This window comes from Poeciliopsis prolifica, unplaced genomic scaffold (genome assembly GCF_027474105.1).
Source record: "Poeciliopsis prolifica strain line A6 unplaced genomic scaffold, Auburn_PproV2 SCAFFOLD002, whole genome shotgun sequence".
NCBI lineage: Eukaryota > Metazoa > Chordata > Actinopteri > Cyprinodontiformes > Poeciliidae > Poeciliopsis > Poeciliopsis prolifica.
Genome location: NW_026562377.1, coordinates 23,072,823 through 23,089,668, shown reverse-complemented (window position 1 = coordinate 23,089,668; position 16,846 = coordinate 23,072,823). Strand labels below are relative to the sequence as shown.

The 16,846-nt window shown below is 39.4% G+C and overlaps 2 protein-coding genes across 4 annotated transcripts; one reads left to right on the top strand and one right to left on the bottom strand.

Annotated features, from left to right (window-relative positions):
* Nucleotides 1-38: 38 nt before the first annotated feature.
* On the top strand, nucleotides 39-4,938 carry cltrn (collectrin, amino acid transport regulator). Its single transcript, XM_055051764.1, has 6 exons — nucleotides 39-274; nucleotides 668-726; nucleotides 2,960-3,042; nucleotides 3,130-3,246; nucleotides 4,201-4,395; nucleotides 4,494-4,938. The coding sequence occupies exons 1-6, from the start codon at nucleotides 208-210 to the stop codon at nucleotides 4,618-4,620; spliced, it is 648 nt and encodes a 215-aa protein (XP_054907739.1). The 5' UTR covers nucleotides 39-207; the 3' UTR covers nucleotides 4,621-4,938.
* A 2,923-nt stretch (nucleotides 4,939-7,861) lies between these two features.
* LOC129351119 (uncharacterized) lies at nucleotides 7,862-14,678 on the bottom strand. 3 transcript variants are annotated; one of them, XR_008604702.1, is made up of 8 exons: nucleotides 14,443-14,657; nucleotides 12,752-12,811; nucleotides 12,625-12,674; nucleotides 9,891-9,973; nucleotides 9,400-9,506; nucleotides 9,166-9,226; nucleotides 8,946-9,080; nucleotides 7,863-8,652 (listed from the first exon to the last, which is right to left on the bottom strand). XR_008604702.1 is itself a non-coding variant. In XM_055019920.1 (7 exons), exons 1-3 carry the CDS (start codon nucleotides 14,486-14,488, stop codon nucleotides 11,629-11,631), a joined length of 1,152 nt encoding a protein of 383 aa, XP_054875895.1. In that variant the 5' UTR covers nucleotides 14,489-14,678; the 3' UTR covers nucleotides 7,862-8,652; nucleotides 8,946-9,080; nucleotides 9,166-9,226; nucleotides 9,400-9,506; nucleotides 9,891-11,628. The 3 variants fall into 3 exon arrangements, 2 of the variants coding, with proteins under 2 accessions (XP_054875895.1, XP_054875903.1); XM_055019920.1 differs by having other exon boundaries at nucleotides 7,862-8,652; nucleotides 9,891-12,674; nucleotides 14,443-14,678; XM_055019928.1 differs by having other exon boundaries at nucleotides 7,862-8,652; nucleotides 9,400-9,473; nucleotides 9,891-12,674; nucleotides 14,443-14,678.
* Between the last annotated feature and the right edge of the window lie 2,168 nt (nucleotides 14,679-16,846).

Here is a 16,846-nt window from a genome sequence, read left to right as displayed (position 1 = left end):
CTCTCTCTCTCTCTCTCTCTCTCTCTCTCTCTCTCTCTCTCCCTTCAGATTCTCTCTTCACGCAGGAGAGAACAGTGGCTGCCATTTCTCTCGCAGGTGTGTCCTGGCTTAACCATTAAACATCAGGTTCAATCCAGGAACTTTTCCAGCTGAACGCCTAGAAAGACGCCGGGAACGCTTGGCGAAGTTTCACCTGCTTTGGGAAAAATGTTGGGAAGGATCGTCTTCTTCCTCTGCCTGCCGTCTGTTTTGGCCGCACAGCTTTGCAAGCCAAGTAAGTGATCAGCTCAGTTCTTCCTCTCAGTCAGAGAACGTCCATTTGAGTTTGAGCTGTCACACTCTGTGAAATGAAGCCCTTTCTCAGGCTTTGTTGCCCTGTTTCCTCTCTGGTCAGAGTGGAGTTCAGCTTCTAATCTGCCTTTATTGGAATGGAGTCAGATTAGGGACATAACTCAGATTCTTGCCTACTAATAAATAATTACATACTTATCTACAGTGAAAGCAAAACCCTTATCAGGTCACTGCGCCAGAAGTTAGTAAAATATTGCGAATTCATCTAAAAGTCATTCTGAAGTTGAGCAGAATTTCAAACATCCCGTTGAAAATGTATTTGCTTCTTCTTCTTCTTTTTTTTTCTCATATTTTTTTCATTTTCCTTTTGCTTCAGATGCTGCCGAGGGCTTCAAAGTTCGACTCAGCATCAAAACCGCTCTGGGAGATAAAGCTGTATGTATATCTATGGTGCTTTCTCCCGCAAAGTGACTTCACCAGCTTCAGTTTATAATCTGTTTGATCCTGAGATTTAAAAAAACCAAAATTGAATCTTGAGGCGTTTGTGTCATTTGATCAGCAGAAGGCGCCCGTATAGCTCATCGACGGACTCCTTTCTCACAACTCTTTCAAAACCTGTTGAAGTTTGACATCTTTCAGACATCAGTCCTCTCTGAATTCAACCCAAACAGATGTCGGGCCCCTTTGGATGAACCCCAGAAACCCTTTGAGCTGCGTTTTGAGAGGAATTAGCGTCTTTAATCAACACTATTTCATCTTATTAAAAGAGATGAAATAGTGTTGCAAGATTTTCAGTTCCTGGAGATGAAAAAGCATCAGCATCTTCACACAGTTTGCACACAATGCTGCTTTAATTCATTTGAATAAGTGATCCTGTATGTTTTCTACCATTTCTAACAACATTTGCTATTCAGGTACCTATAAGCATGTTAAGATGCCACACTTTATGAGCTCTAACCTCAGGTTTAAATGGATCTGAGCAACAGAGTGTCCCCCAGGAAGTCAGATCTGAAAAATCCTCTTTACGACTCATGGCTCAGAGTCTCCCGGGGAGTGTCTTCGGTGGTTTTCCACCGTCGGCCTCAAGAGACTTTTTACAGATTTGTCAAAACAAGCTCAATCACGACGTCTGTACTCTCACTGTGACCGTGTCTTTTCTTAGCTCCTTTTAACTCAACCTCACCGTTTTGCTCCGTTGCTCAAATTCTAACTAGATTTTTTGATCTGAATAACCGACCAGGGAGCAGGACAACAGAGAGAGAGAGAGAAAAACAACTTTCAATTATATTTGTGTAGCCTTGAGTATGGAGTTCCGCAGAGCCCTATTCTCGGCCCTATACTTTGAGTGCTTTATTTGCATCTCCTATACATCATGTTTTAAGATGATTAATTTATTGTTACTGTGCTAGAATCACAGCATGTTTAACTGTTTTTACTTCCCAGCCCCTTGGTTTTTATTTTATTCTGAATGTTTTCTGTCAATTCCTTTAGCAATGCATTGAAATCTGTCATAAATCATATGCCATGTGTGTTGCTATGCGTCTAAATTGTAATTTAAAAAAAAATCTCTTTCATCAACCTTCTAGGGGACTTACAAATAAAAATGAATCTAAATCTGAACCCAAATCGGCTTTTAGCTGCTTTTAAACCCCGGCGTGCTGCAAAAGTCTCAGTCTTATGGAACAATTGGAAAAGTTTGCCGTCCTTGTTGTCGGGTCATTTCCTCTAATTTTTATTTTTTTTATTTTTTTCCAATCAGAAAACAAACAAAAAACAAATGTTCTTTTTTGCGCTAGCTCAGCCTCAAAGACTGAACTCCATTCACATTTTGCACACATTAAGCCAACAATGTGAGATTTAGCTCCAGTGGTGATTTCCCGTTTAAACCAAACATTAAAAGAAAAGGGTTGCTCGTGTTCAGATTGCTCATAAAAAAAAAAAAAAAAGGCCGCCGGGGGGTCAGCGGGTCAAAATCTCGTCGCAGCAGGTTCATCCATCTGGAAAGACGCCATCTGCCCTGTTATCTGCACGCAGCTCAAAATCAAATATGAGAGCAAGGATCAGGCTGCATCCCCTCTTCGTTTTAGGGTCTCTCACTTTGTGAAATGATTTGAAAGAATAAATAGACTTAGGCGTATGGTCGGGGTGATGTGCACACGTGTGCATAGACCATTAAGGCCGAGCAACATGAAGTCATAAACGCCACAACGTGAAAGGAGCGCGTGTCATGGCCAATGAAGGCGCTCAAGCAGGAGAGAAATAAAAATGAAAACCACATCAGAGGAAGTGGAGAGAAACTGATGTGAGCAAGTCGTCTTCCTCCAAGGTGCCAAACTTTTATTTTTTTTAATTTAAATTTTTATTTTGAGAGAGCAACATCTTGACCTGTTTGTTTAGCTGGCACCAAATTCAACATGAAGGTTACTTAAAAAAAAAAAAACACTAATTAGATATGTACACTGTTTCTTGAATTAGCTACATTTTCTTTGGACCTTTCCAAAACAGAACTTGTGTGAAAACTTTTTTTTGATGTTTTTCTCCAGGTTTTGCGACACGGAAATGCATGAGGCTCATCCAAAATGCTCATGAAATACATGATGTCATCATGTTTAAGTGTCTGTAATAAAAATACAGCTCTTCCTTTTTTTTTGCCTGGTTTATGTTACAGTATGAGTGGAATAGAAATCAACGTTTCCTCTTCCAAGCAGCCCTCGCTTTTGCCATGAGCCATCACTTGGACCTGGAATTTGAGTGAGAAAACACCCACATGCTTGTCTTTTTAGATAATGCGAGTCGTGGTTTGTGAAGGTGACGTGGCGTTTGCTGTCTTGTGTCCAGCGTGTCAAACATCCTCGTGTGTGATGAGACTCCCAGAGTGTCCTTTTGGTTTGTGGTCACGTCGCCTGACGACCCCTCCCGTCTGGTCGGCAAAAAGAGCGTAGAGTCGGCGGTCAGGTAATCACAAAACCACACGATTTAGAGATGTAGTTGGTTGGTTTTAAAGAAACAGACGCGAAGGAGAAACACCTGAACCCTTCAAGGGAAACACTGACACCTGAGGCAGTAGTTTACCTTTCCAGTAACTGTCTTTCAGTCTGGCCTGATGCTTCAGCGCAACCGGACAGATTTCCTGGATGCCCTTAGAACCATACAGTCTACAAAAAGCTAATGACAGAATTCTGAGGTTCCCAAACCAGGCACTCTTTTCTCAACAATGACAACTTCAGCTCCTGTCCATAAACACCACAAACACAATTGCTGAGCATCAGCATCTCAGGCAGGAAGGAACCAACCTGCACAGGAAACAAGCTCAACTTTTTACTGAGATTATGGAACATCTTTAGCCCTGGGTCTAAGGATGAGGCAGTCCTTAATAGGAACCTAGGTACCACATTTGGCAATCCTTCTCAAAATACCTTGAGGGACATTTTTGTACGTCTTCTCCAGATCCACAAAAAAGACCTGGCTTGAACAATCAAGCCAGGATCCCCTCAGTAATTCATTGACAGCAAAGATCTGGTCTACTGTTCCATGACTGTAAGCTAGACTGCTCTTCTGGAGTGAAAAGTTTGTCTTAACCATTGTAGTTTGTCTTTTCCCAAGTCCTCAAACTCTAGCCCCACCACAGAGGCCATTGCGACATTGTGACTCCATCCATTGGTCAACGATATCCTTTGACTTCCAAGAATATTTCATAAATCCACAGAAATGAGCATCTTACTTTGAAGAGAGCCTGGAAATTTGAAGAACCCGAGGATTGATTGGACAGTATTTCTGCTCTGCTCAGTAGAGCATAATGTTTGCCTTGGGAGACCTATGACCTTTTCAGTTTGCTACAGCTATCCATAATGTCATCACTTTGTGCGGAAAAAGTATCCATTGGAACTCCTTCTGTTCTTTGTCCAATAGAGAGTCCAGGAGCCGCATCAACAACATCCTCCTGCTCAATGACGCGACTCTGGAGTTTGTTGGCGTCCTGCCCACCCTGGCATCCCCCGCTAAACCTGCCACCCCTTCGTGGCTCATTGTGTTTGGGGTGGTGATTGGCATGATTGGTGCCGGCATCGTCTTTCTGATCGTGTCCATGGTGGTCCAAAAGAAACGGTATGTTGCCGAGTGTGGATGGATCGGTGCCGATCGGTGCCGATCGTTGCGATTAAGTCCGATAACTTGAGCCTGATCCCGTTTGGTCTCCGCTCCAGCAAGGAGAAGGAGGCGGGAGAGGAGGAGGAGGAGGACGACGAAGAGGCGCAGATGAAGGGGACAGCTAGGAATGAAGGCATTTACAACACTTCGTTCTCAGAAGATGATCGAAACACACAAATGTAAAAAAACATAAAAATAAAATCTTGTGATGTAAGTCTTCCATGTAAACAGATGTAATGGGAAAATAATGTTTGGCTGCTTTGTTCAAAACCATGTTGGAAAAAGTAATGTTTGAATAATGTGGAAAATCGTAATATATGACTACGGAGTTGATCTTTATGCTTTTATTTTTGTTCTCAGATCCTAAAAGCATGTACTTTTGTTTCTGCCAATCCCGGCACATGAAGCACTCTTTCATTTCCACGCCTGTTCTTCATTCAAAACATGTCGTTTTTTTGTGTGATGTCTGACTTTAAATAAAAAACTTCTGTAATAAATTAAGGATGTAGGGTTAATTACGCAGTGTCTGTTATTACCAAAAGTTCCCTATATGCACACAGCAAAAACCATAATCTCAGAAAAGTAAATCTTACGAAATATTTTTTTCATTGAGTTCCTACTGCAACGATTTAATTGCAATACTCTTACAAGCGACGTTTGTTAAGAATTAAAAAGAGGAATAACTTGATTTAGCTCGTTAATTAATTCTTTGTCCCGAATTCCTGTGTCTGTGTAAATGTGCAGAGAGAAAAGAGCAATCATACGACGTCAGACTTCAGATATTCAGAGTTTTATCCAGAGAAATTCAATCCAAGAAGAACTTTACAATAAGCATCTCACCTAGAGCAAAAGACCAAGACATTACAAAACAGAGACAAAGAACTGAGTAAAAAAAGACAAAAGAATAACAGAAGATGCATCCTCCGGGAAACTCTCACTCAGTACAAAGAGATTCCAACTTCTGCTGTGAAACAACCATTTTTTATAGACTGCGTATTCTCCTCATTTAAATATATGCATTAGGAGGTGTGTTCTTTTCCTGTGTGGGCTGTCTTAATGTTAATTTTATCACCTCCTGCTAAAGAGCCCCAAAAGCAGATATACGGCAAATCCTTCTCGTATCAGCCGCTGTCCAGTTTGATATATGATCCAGCTGCAGCGCTATCTCTGCCTCAAAATGTTTTCACAAGAAAGTAGTTTGTATTTTTTTAACCAAGCTTGCACACAATGTAATGCTAAATAATGACTATAAGTTTGGATCTAATAAGTAACTAATTAAAAACATGCTTAAAGAAATATAGATTCTAATATAGATAAAATTATTTATAAAAGTTTTAAGATTCTAGTGAACTTTTGAACCATGCTCAGGAATTTGTTAATTGCCTGGCAGACAGACTCCCTATCTAAAGAGATCCAAGGAGTCTAAGAGTGTTTTCTGATTAGGAATTTCTGTAAGTTCTGAGAGTCACCAGGTGTCCAGTTTGGATCTGTATCTAAGTTTATCTTAACCTAAAAGTTAACTTATGTACTATTGTGCTACTTTAAAATTCTTATTTCAACACGTTTCAGCAAAATATAGCAGCTTGTTTTCAGGACTTATTGAATTAATACTGATAAAAATACACGCTCCGCTGGCAGCATGTTTTGACTTCTAAATATTAGAAGTAATAACCTGCCAGTGAAACTTTATCAATATTAAGAAACGACTGCCTCTAAACAGGCTTCTCTGTTTTACTGTAAAGTCATTTGTAAGTTAGTTATTTCAAAGCTATTTGCGTGAGACACGAGACCAGCTGCTTTCACTGAATTACATTTAGAGGCATTCAAGTGTCAGAGGGTGTACACAGAGTGTACACCACACTTTTCAGAGTTTTATTTGGGGGAGAAAATAATTTTTAAAAAGTGTCATTTTACTTCCACTTCAGAATTGTGCTTTACTTTTTTGTTGCTCTGTCACATAAAGTCACATGTTCAAGACAAAGCAAGTGTTTGTGGTTGTCAAATGATTTAGCTATTTTTTAAAGGGTTCAATTATTTAGTTAATGTTTTTAAAGTGAAAACGTCGAGGGGGTATTAAGACAAATCGCAACATCAGAGAGAGTCCAAGGAAGTACAGTAAAAAACCTGACATATGTCTTCAACTACACTGCCCCCTTCTGGTGGTTTGTGATACAGCAGCATCAGCAGAGAGAAACCATTCCAACATTTAAAAACTGAACACAGCTCAGTTTTTAATACCACTACCATTACATGCTATTAGCATTTCACTTTGTTTTTGATTTATTGGTTATGTTTAACCAATAGCATAACCAATAATGCGTATGTAAATGTGCATTTGTATGCACATTTACATGACGAGGATGGACAAAGACCCGCCTTCTGACCAGAAACCTCCTTTGGCCGGGAGTGATGCCTCAGAGGAGCTGGAATTTTTTTCACAGATTATCTGTCTCATGTTATACTGTCAGGATATAGAGACAATTTGAACAGCTATGTTGAAAACATTTTTTTTTTTAAAATAAAAGTTGCATACTGCAGCTTTAAGGAGGAGATGATCCAGAATGGAGCCACCAGCTTGCTACTGGTGGAGAGGAGCTAACTTATGGTCATGCTGTACCAGGAATATAAGTCGATGTGAATCTATTCATAAAAACACAGAGAAACATTTCCATCTTTTTCTTGGTGTCTAAATATCTGTTTCAACTGTGTTTTTTATGTTTTTTTATTCAGGTGACCATGTTTCAAGTTTTTGTGACTTCAAACTCTGGGGACAATTCAAGTGTTCTTCTGTTTTTCATGTGGGAAAAAACGTGCAGCTCTTGGCTCAAGGTGGAGACACCAGTAGATGGTACTTGAAGCCACTTTCTGGACTCGCTCTCAGAAGAGGATCTGATGAGGACGAACTTTCATGACGGCTGCCGTCATCCAGAAGTTTTGGATTTCTTGCCAACAATTTCACGGAGTTCAAATGAGCCTTCGTTCTTTCAGAGGACAAATTTGAAAAAATATCAGTTTTATGGAAATCAATGATGCCATTCCAGACTGTTTGTTTTTCCTGCTGAAATTTTCCTTCATTGGCTGTAATTTTGGTTTGTCGTTCATCCCGGTTCTGGATGATCTGAAGCAGAGACGCGTCTTCAGTGGCAGCGGATGCGTCGAGTGCGGTTTGTGTTGGTGAGTCTGCTGCAATGTAAGGTTCAGGAAAGAAAGATGGACTCCAAATACCATCAGACCTGTTAAACAGTGTCACTGGTAAACATCCAGCACCACCTACCTAACAAGGTTTTTTTGTCCTTGTTTTTCTCATTTATTTAATTAACATCTTGCCTGTCTGGCAGCTTTCAAAAATAATTTGTCAAAACAAAACAAACAAACAAAAATGAAAAAATAAAATAAATCAGCCACACGTTAACAGTATGACACTTTTTATTGTAACAATTTCTGATGACAAACATTTTCATTTCTAATATTTACATGTAAATACAATTAAGCATCACAACAGTTTTTAACAATAGTCATAGCAGTTGGTAGTGAGAGTTGAATGAAGAAATGGAAATATAAACTAAACTGTGTGTCCTGTGCATATTTTACTCCTGGTTTGGCTGTGGGTTCCCAGACTCCCAGGAGGAATTGGGACAGTTTAAGACCGAGTCCAAAAGCAGTCAATGTGGCCGTGACCGCCTTCAGGGACAGTTTGAGGACGTCCAGAGACAGTGGCCTAGTGCATCCACTGACTTGGGAATCCTATGTGGAAACTCCAGAAGGCTGAAAGGCATGGTGGACTTGGAAATAAATGAGTCTAAAATTTAAAGGTGTGTGTCAAACAACCACAACGAAGCAGAGTCAGAACTTTGACAGAGGAGGTTTCACAAGTTGACATCTGCCTGCACAGGCCGACATCCACATCTGTGTTTTGTGATTCTGTATTTGAAGTCAATAAAGTCCAAAGAGGTTTGTATCCAAAGTCCGTGTCTTTTTTGGAACTGATCGTTTTGGTGTTTTGACAGTGTTTGAACAGGAAACGAGGAACAGTCTGTCTAAAGGAGAATCCTAGCAGTCTGGTTTCTTCTTATCGTCCAGTGCTGCCCTGTTCACTGAGCTGAACTTCAGAGATTTCCTCCCACATTTCTGACGTCAGCTTTTTCCTCACTTATGCACATAAAGGGCCTGAACACAGAAGCACGAAGCTCCAGGGCTGAAAGGTCATCCTTGAATCTAGAAAACATTTAGAACAAACCACCACTTTAATGATGCTACAAAGAGCATGTTATCAAATGAATGTGTTTTACAGTCACACAGAAACATTAATATCTTTAATCTTGTTTTTGTTTAGCACAGGTAATATTGCATTTTCTCCAGTTAGTCAAGCACTTGAATCAGTTTCTTCCTCCTTATTTGTCTGTTGGTTTCTGGCCATTCTTACCCTACATTCACTTGTTTCAATTGCAACCAAATAGTAACTAAATTAACATAGTTGGTGAATATTAGTTTGTTATTGAAGGACCTACTACACATGATCTCTGTCTCTTTATGCTGTGTCTTGTCCTGTTCCATCAGGAAGCATCTTCTCTGGATTTCCAGCAGGATTTCCTGCGTCTCCGCTGTCCTCATTGGTCCAGTGTTGTTGTCTTGTCTCAGTGACGCTGGAGAATCAACACATCATCAGACACGTTCAGTCTAAATAACAGATGATTGAATCAGACTCTCATCAAGTCATCATGTCCTCACCTTTTCCACAATCTGTTACAACAGCAGGTGGAGCCAGTCTCCTGCTTTAATTGTTGGTCAACTCAAGTCATGTGACATGAGTTGACAGAGAAATGAAAAAAGAGAAAAGACAACAGAGTTAAAGAGGAAAATATGCATGGACAGCAGACAGATCCAGTTTCTAACTTTCAGCTCAGCTCTTCGCAGCTCAATCTGAAATGCTTAGTTATGTTGTGTAGCTATAAATGTCCTTACTTTTTTTCGTCGACTGGGTTCTCTTATCTTCCTCCACCTGACTGGTGGAGGATTCAGGGCTCAGGAGATCCAACCTGGGATGATCAGGAGATCAGAGAAGTCTGGACCTGGGATCAGAGACTAGTGTCTGTATTTTTCTTATGTCTATCCTCTTTTAGTGATCTTTCTGTATTACAACACATGAATATGGCCTATTTGTTTTATGAGATTAATAGTTTATCTTTACTGTTTCCTTCCCTCCGATCCTCTTCTCTAGTTTCCCTCTGGATAAAAGCTCTTAACTAAATCCCTCAATCATAAATTCTGTCTATTCTGTTCTCCTCTGTCTTTGAATTTCTTATTGGCTTGTTCCTCCATTAGAAAGTGTTCCTCCTGGAGGAACACTTTCTACTAATAGTGAATTTCTTTCTATGTATATTTAGTAGAGCTGATGGTCCCCAATGCCAGCAGGAGCCAAGCAGTGTTATGTGTTGAGGAATGCAAAAACTTACAAGCAGGAACCAGGAGGACAGGAACCACATGGACAACCACGAAAGAACCCAGTGATGAGCGGCTGAAACCTGAAACATTAAAACTGGGAGAGTGGATTAATGGAGGAACGGACCAAGCCTTAACTAAACATTTGTCTCTGTCGTTTTCTTTTATCCTGAGAGATTTTAATTTGTACTTTGTGGGGTTGTTTTAATTCTTCTACATTTTAATGTGTCCACCATGACATCATATTAGTCCTAAACGATTTTAATTTCTCACTACTTGAAAGATTTCGTTTGTCAGCAGATGCGTTGTCTCCATCCTTAGAGATGAATTTGTCCCAAAAAGCGTCGTCTCTTCTCAGTCCTAAGAGATTTTAGGTTTGACTCCCAGCAGCACTACTTACCTTTAAAACCATTATTACCTGAGTTCAAATGTTTTGCTCAATGACATTTTAACATTTGGACTTGAAGGTCTTGGAATCCAGCCACCAAATGATTGATCGGTGGATCAACAGTTCATATCTGGGACCCAAAGGTCCTGCCTATTTCTCTCTTCCTCTTGACATCTTTGAACATTTGAATGAACTCCCGTTGTTACAGTCGCTGCAGTTACTATTTCATATGTAAAATCGCATCACTCCATGTGGATTTTATCATGTCCAGACTAGAAGGGTTAGAACTTTAAAACCGCTGTTTTAATTTGTTTATACCAGAGCTCTACCGATTAGATTGTGTCTCCATTTGTGGTTTTTTCATGTCTTCAAAATTAGAACTGTCAGAAACATTGTTTAAATTTTAAAGAGTTTAATTTGCAGCAGTGTTGTCTCAATTTTATTGATTCTAGTGTCCCGAACCGCGTTGTCTTAATCGTTTTGAGGTTTGATTTTTACCCTGGAAGATTATTTTAGATTTAGTATTAATCCTGTAGCGTTGTCTCATTCCTTTTAGCATTTATCTTCTACCCACCAGCCGTCTCCGACTCCTTTCAGTGTTTTATGTTCAGCAGTGTGGTTTTGTTTGTCATACATTTAAATTAGCCTTCTCCAGCATTTAGTCATTCATTGATTAACAGTAAAAAAGTCAGCATTGCCTGTCCAGCCAGAAACCTGAACATCTATAATGAAAAATCTAGCAGCGGGATAAAGAAAAGCCCCGGTGCAAGACGCTACCTAAGGCATCCTCGGTCCTGCTAGCATCCTTAACATCTAAAATGAAGAAACTAGCAGTGGGATAAAGAAAAGCCCTGGCGCAAAGGGCCTAAGGCATCCTCGGTCCTGCTAGAATCCTGAATATCTAAAATGAAAAAACTAGCAGCGGGATAAAGTAAAGCCCCGGTGCAAGACGCTACCTAAGGCATCCTCGATCCTGCTAGAAAGCTATTGGCTTTAACAAAAACAACAGATAAATTAAGTCCTAATGGGACTTCTCAAGTAGGACTTCAGTTTTTCAAGATCTCAATCTAATCAGTGTCACTTGATATGGTGTAGAAAGGTCTAAACCATGGTTGTCTGAAACTCTCTCCTTTTCTAATTCCGTTTGGTCCAATCCCAAATGTTGACTGTATTGGTTCCTCTTCTTTGTCCTCTTCAGACTCCATCAGGATACAGTCGTCAGAGGATGACAAACTTGAGTCTTTGCCATGAGCTGATGGTGAGGGACCAAGGACAGAGTAAGACAGAATGGGATCGTCAAATGGCAATGTAGGTGAAAGACTGAAGACACAGGTTAGAAAAACTGGATCCTCAAAAATTGGATCCTATGGTGAGGGATTTAAGACAGTGGACACCAGAAAAGGATCCTCATCCAATATATATTGTGATGGACTAATGTCAGGGGATAACCAAACAAAATCCTCACGAGCCATTCCACAAGAGGGAATGAGGACAGGGGATGACAAAACGGGATCTTCTTCAGCAACACTGTGCCTAATCTTCTTGACAGGGGGATCCTCTTCAGCCTCACTAACCTTGGTCATCTTTCTGCAGGTCGCAGAAGTCACATGACCCGCTTCCTCTTTCAAATCTAGCCTTTGTGGGGGACTGATGGCAGGGAATAACAGAATGTGATGTTCAAATGGTATTGGTGAAGAACTGAAGACAGAGGGTGGCAAAATCGGATCCTCCAAAATTGAATCCAATGGTGAGGGACTTAAGACAGGGGAGGACAGAAAAGGATCCTCATCTGAGGGACTGATGACAGGGGATGACCAAATAAGATCATCATACGCCATGAGGATCTTGGCGCATGATGTCATTCCCGTTTTGACAGGGGATGACAAAAGGGGATCCTCTTCACCAAGAGGTCTTCTTGGCCTGGTCTTCTTGGTGGGGACTTCTTCTTCAGAATCCCTGCCATTTGTCCTGTTTCTGCCAGTCTCAGATGTCACATGACCCGGGTCCTCTTCCAAACCTACCTGGTAAGGCTGGGAGATCCCAATATATCTAGAGTCCAGTGGACACAAAATGGTCTCTTCCCACTTGTCATATTCATGTATGAATTCAAGTGAAATCAAGGGAGAAATGCCATCTTGAGGCTTCAGAGCCATCCCAATGTCACATGTGAATGTCAGTTCTGGAGGAAGAACTTCAAGCAGCTGTAGCACAGCACAAGAACGGTCCACTGTAAGACTGGAGCTGGTAGTACAGTCATTACCAACCTCGTCCTCACTGGAGCTGCTAGTACCACTGCCACTGGAGCTGCTGGTACTGTTATTACCAACATCACCTTCACTGGAGCTGGTAGTACTACTCACTGAGATTGGAGGTGAAGTCCAGCGTGACTCCTCTCCCTTGTCTTCAGAAACTGATGGTGGGTGAAATGTGAGTGAAATGTTGTCTGACATCAGTAGGAAAACAATCACACCTTATCGAGACCCTTACCATTGTCTGGATGTCCCTCCAGCACTTGGGACCCATCTGCCGGAAGCACAACTTTATGAGCTGTGAAGGGGAAAAAAAAGAAAACAACTATGGTTCAGTATCGAGACCTTCACAAAAAATCTAAGAAATATTTAGAGAGAAGACTGAAGTGCCAAAACTACATTAACCCAGGTTTGAGAATGTCTTTGTTTTTCTTTACTAGATTTAATTAACACTATTATTGCTATACTAGATGCGATAACACAATCAGAACATGAATTTAAAGAATAGAATAAATAAAGCTAATCTTTAGTAACAACAAAACAACACATTTTCACATAAAAACAAGAACACATTAAAACTTGATGATCAAACATGTATGGACAATCACCACTCACAGAAACACACTTGCAGCTTGACCTTTGGTATCAATCAATCATTAAAAACAGCAAATCAAATTTTGACTTGTTTAATCCTAAACTCTTCAACATATATTGAAGAGCTGTAGGTTGTGTTGAGGACTTTTTAATAACTAATAAAACACGTTCAATCTTCGATTGTACCATTATTGTGAATAAAATAAAAACACTTAAACAAGTTACTCAATTTGCCCTCCTGTAACAACCCATACTAACAAATCTTTGATGCTGCTGAACAGGGATGTTTGATCTTTCTTAATAACCAAAATAAGACACGCGATACGTTCATTACTATTAAACTTAAATTGTTACTTATGTAACTTTAATACTTTAAAAGTATTACAAATGTTTCAAAAATATGTTTCCATTAGCTTTTTTTAAATGACTAAAATGTTAATTAATAGTGGTTAATCAAATGAAATTCCTTTGAACTCAACAACTTTTCAGAATCATATTTGTCCACAAATTTCAGTAAGCTAGCACATAAATCACAAAACAATTTAAATTAACTCTCAAATTTATCTCACCCCACAAACTCAAGAGACTTATTAAAACTATGTAATTCAAAGAAGTCATCAAAATGTCGAACAATTGGACACGAAAGTCATCAGAGCTGGCACTCTCAGACTAAAATAAATGTTCACATGAATTCACCCATGTTAGCATTTATGCCAAAAACACAGATCAGCATGTCCCTTTCTTGAAACGATAACGAAACTGAACAGTATAGGCTACTGTAGGGGGGATGTACAATTTTCAAATGTTTTAAAAGAAATTAAATTAAATTAAATATTTTGACGTATTTCTTTTAATGTATCCATGGAAACTGAATGTTTGTCACGGATTTGTTTCGAAAAATACGTTTTTGTTTGTTTTTAAATAAAATCTATCATTTAACCCATTTCATTTAGCGTATCCATGGAAACTGATGGCTTATCACGCACTTTTCGAAAAATACTCTGGTTTTCCAAGAATTTAGTTGACATTAATTGAACTAATTTGACCATAATCGACTAAAAACGTAGATTTCCTAAATCTCTACACCACAGTTGAACATTCATGACATTTACAGCGGAATTTAGTCAAGTAAAAAGAAAAAGGCTCATTAGACAGGAAAGATTTATGCTAGCAAGGATTTATGCTAGCAAAGTATGCTAATTGACTTTTTTTTCTGTACAGCAGTCGGAATTTCTTTAAAAACAGGCACGAACACAAAATAAACTGAACAAGTCACTAATATCTTAGCAATAACTTGCTATCGCCTGTTAAAAATAGCAGAAGAATGACATTAACCTTCCGGCTGGTCGCCGTGCTGGTGCTTGTCCTGACCAGGATCCATCTTTTGTTAGGTCTTTCAAACGCAGGCGACGTCGGCAAGCGCTTCTTCGGCGAGTTTTGCAAAGCAGACTTTCTTAACAAGCTCAAACCTTCCGGGGCTCTTAAGGCTCTTTTCAGGCGTCTCTCTCTAAAAGTCCAGTTGCAAAGGGGAAGAATTCCGACGGTCACGGCGATTTATAGCGTTACCGACGCTAACGTCGTTTCCATGACTACCACACGCATGAACGCACGCGCTGGTGCGTGGGAAATATGAAAGTATGGAGATGTCTCGTTTATCACTCCTTATGCTGCCACCTAGTGGCCGAACTAGTTTGCGTGAACAATGAAATCTTAAAAACTCACGTTACTGGAGCGATATTACAGTTCTACTTTCATTCATCTGTTTAATTAGAACAAAGCACGTACAGTTATTATATCGACACATGAGGTTTTAGTTTGTAGGTTCTGATTCATTTTTAAAGTTAGACAGTATGAAGCTACATGTGGTTTAGACACATGTGGTTTCAACTTGAACATTTGAAATAAAAGTAAAAAAACGTCTCACAATAGATAACTGACTTCAAACACACATTTATGAAATACAACTTTTTTGTTGTTGGTCTGATTCCATGTTATTGAACATGACTGTTTAAACATACTCCTGCATATGAAATCCATTGAAATGAATTCAGTCGCACAGACTTGAAAAATAGCTCTTTGTAAGTGTAGTATCAGGTTCTTGTCAGTATGTGGCAGCATAAAGGAGCTTCTGTGTCACATTTCTGATTTAAAATGTTTTTATTATACATTGAAAGTTTAATATAAACGTTTTACATATATTAAAAAAAAAACGTTAGTAAATGTGTAAAAAACATAAAACTTAATAACTAATTAAAAAGACTTGAAAAAAATTATACTGCGCTTCACTCGGGTCAACTAAGGAACTGAATAAATAGTAATGGAAAAAAGGAAATGAATCAGAAAGAATTTACTCTAATTTGCTATCACTCTTAGTTACCAAGGTAATCAAACAGTTTTGTCATCATCAGTGTTTTTCCAGACTGATCTGAGCTGATCATTCATCTCTTCCTGCATCTTAACGTTGATTTATTTCCACTCTTTGGATGTTTCTTCAGCAGGAGTTCAGACTAAACCACAGGTGTCAAACTCCAGTCCTCAAGGTGACCTGCAGTGTTTAGATGAGCCACAGGTACAAACCACTGCAATGAAATCACCATAATTAGCTCCTCCTTGTGTGGATCAGATCTGCAGAGCCTTAATGACATAATTACTCTATTCAGGTGGTGCAGCAGAGGCTCAGCTAAAGGTTTCAGGGCATCAGCCCTCCAGGACTTTAAAAGAAGAGACTCAGCAGAAAATTTAAAGCCAAACTAATAATCACTTCCAGTTTCTTCAGCACGGCAACAGTGAAACATGTGAAAAATAAAAACAGAGCAAATGTCTGGCTTTACTTTTCCTCTTGAAGACTGTTTTGTAGTTTAGTTAAATATTTCCGTGTTTTCAGTAAAAATGTCTTCAGTTCAGCCTCAGAGAGAGTTTATCAAGCAGCAAGAAACTCCTGCTGAAGAAACATTCACAGAGTGGAAAGAAATCAACGTTAAGATGGAGGAAGAGATGGACGATCAGCGCAGACTGATGGATTTTACCCGGATACCCAATCATCTTGCAGCACCGGATAGGTACGAAACAGCTGCAGTAGCTGTCATTATTTTAATTGATTGTATACATTGATATTAATTTAATTGGTGAATCAATAAAACCAGAGCACACAGAGCATGCTCCTTGCTCTGTGATAGTTCTGTGCTGCCTGGCTTCATGCAGCAGGAGAAAAAGTGAGAACTGTCACAGTGTTTGGTTATTTCTGCTTGTTGCTCCTTGGTCTGTGTTCATGATGGAGCGTTGTTTACCACTAGTGCATTGCTTTAATTGCTATGTTTAATAGTGCAGACAATGGTGGCTTCTGACATGAGAAATATGGGCAACCGCCCAGGGTGTTATCTTTGAGGGATGCCATGAGATTTCCATGGATTGTAGCACAGAGCAAAGTAGAACAAAGAGTTTGAATTGATAATATTGGTTAGATTGGTTTGTTTTTATGGGAATGTGGATCTTTCAGACCAATTTGATTAGCACTTTTTCTAATATTTCACATTTTATTGTCATGTGGTGGCTGGTCTTGGTCTCTGCTTAGGTGGTCTTGACTATAACACTATGTAAAGCTATTTAAAGGGCCGTTTCATTTAACTAAAAAGAAATGTCATAATACTAATGGTCAGATATTGACTTAGCAAGCAGAGTTAATAGAGACGGTTCAGTTTAAATATTTAGTACTTTACTGTAAGTTACAGTGTGGGATCAT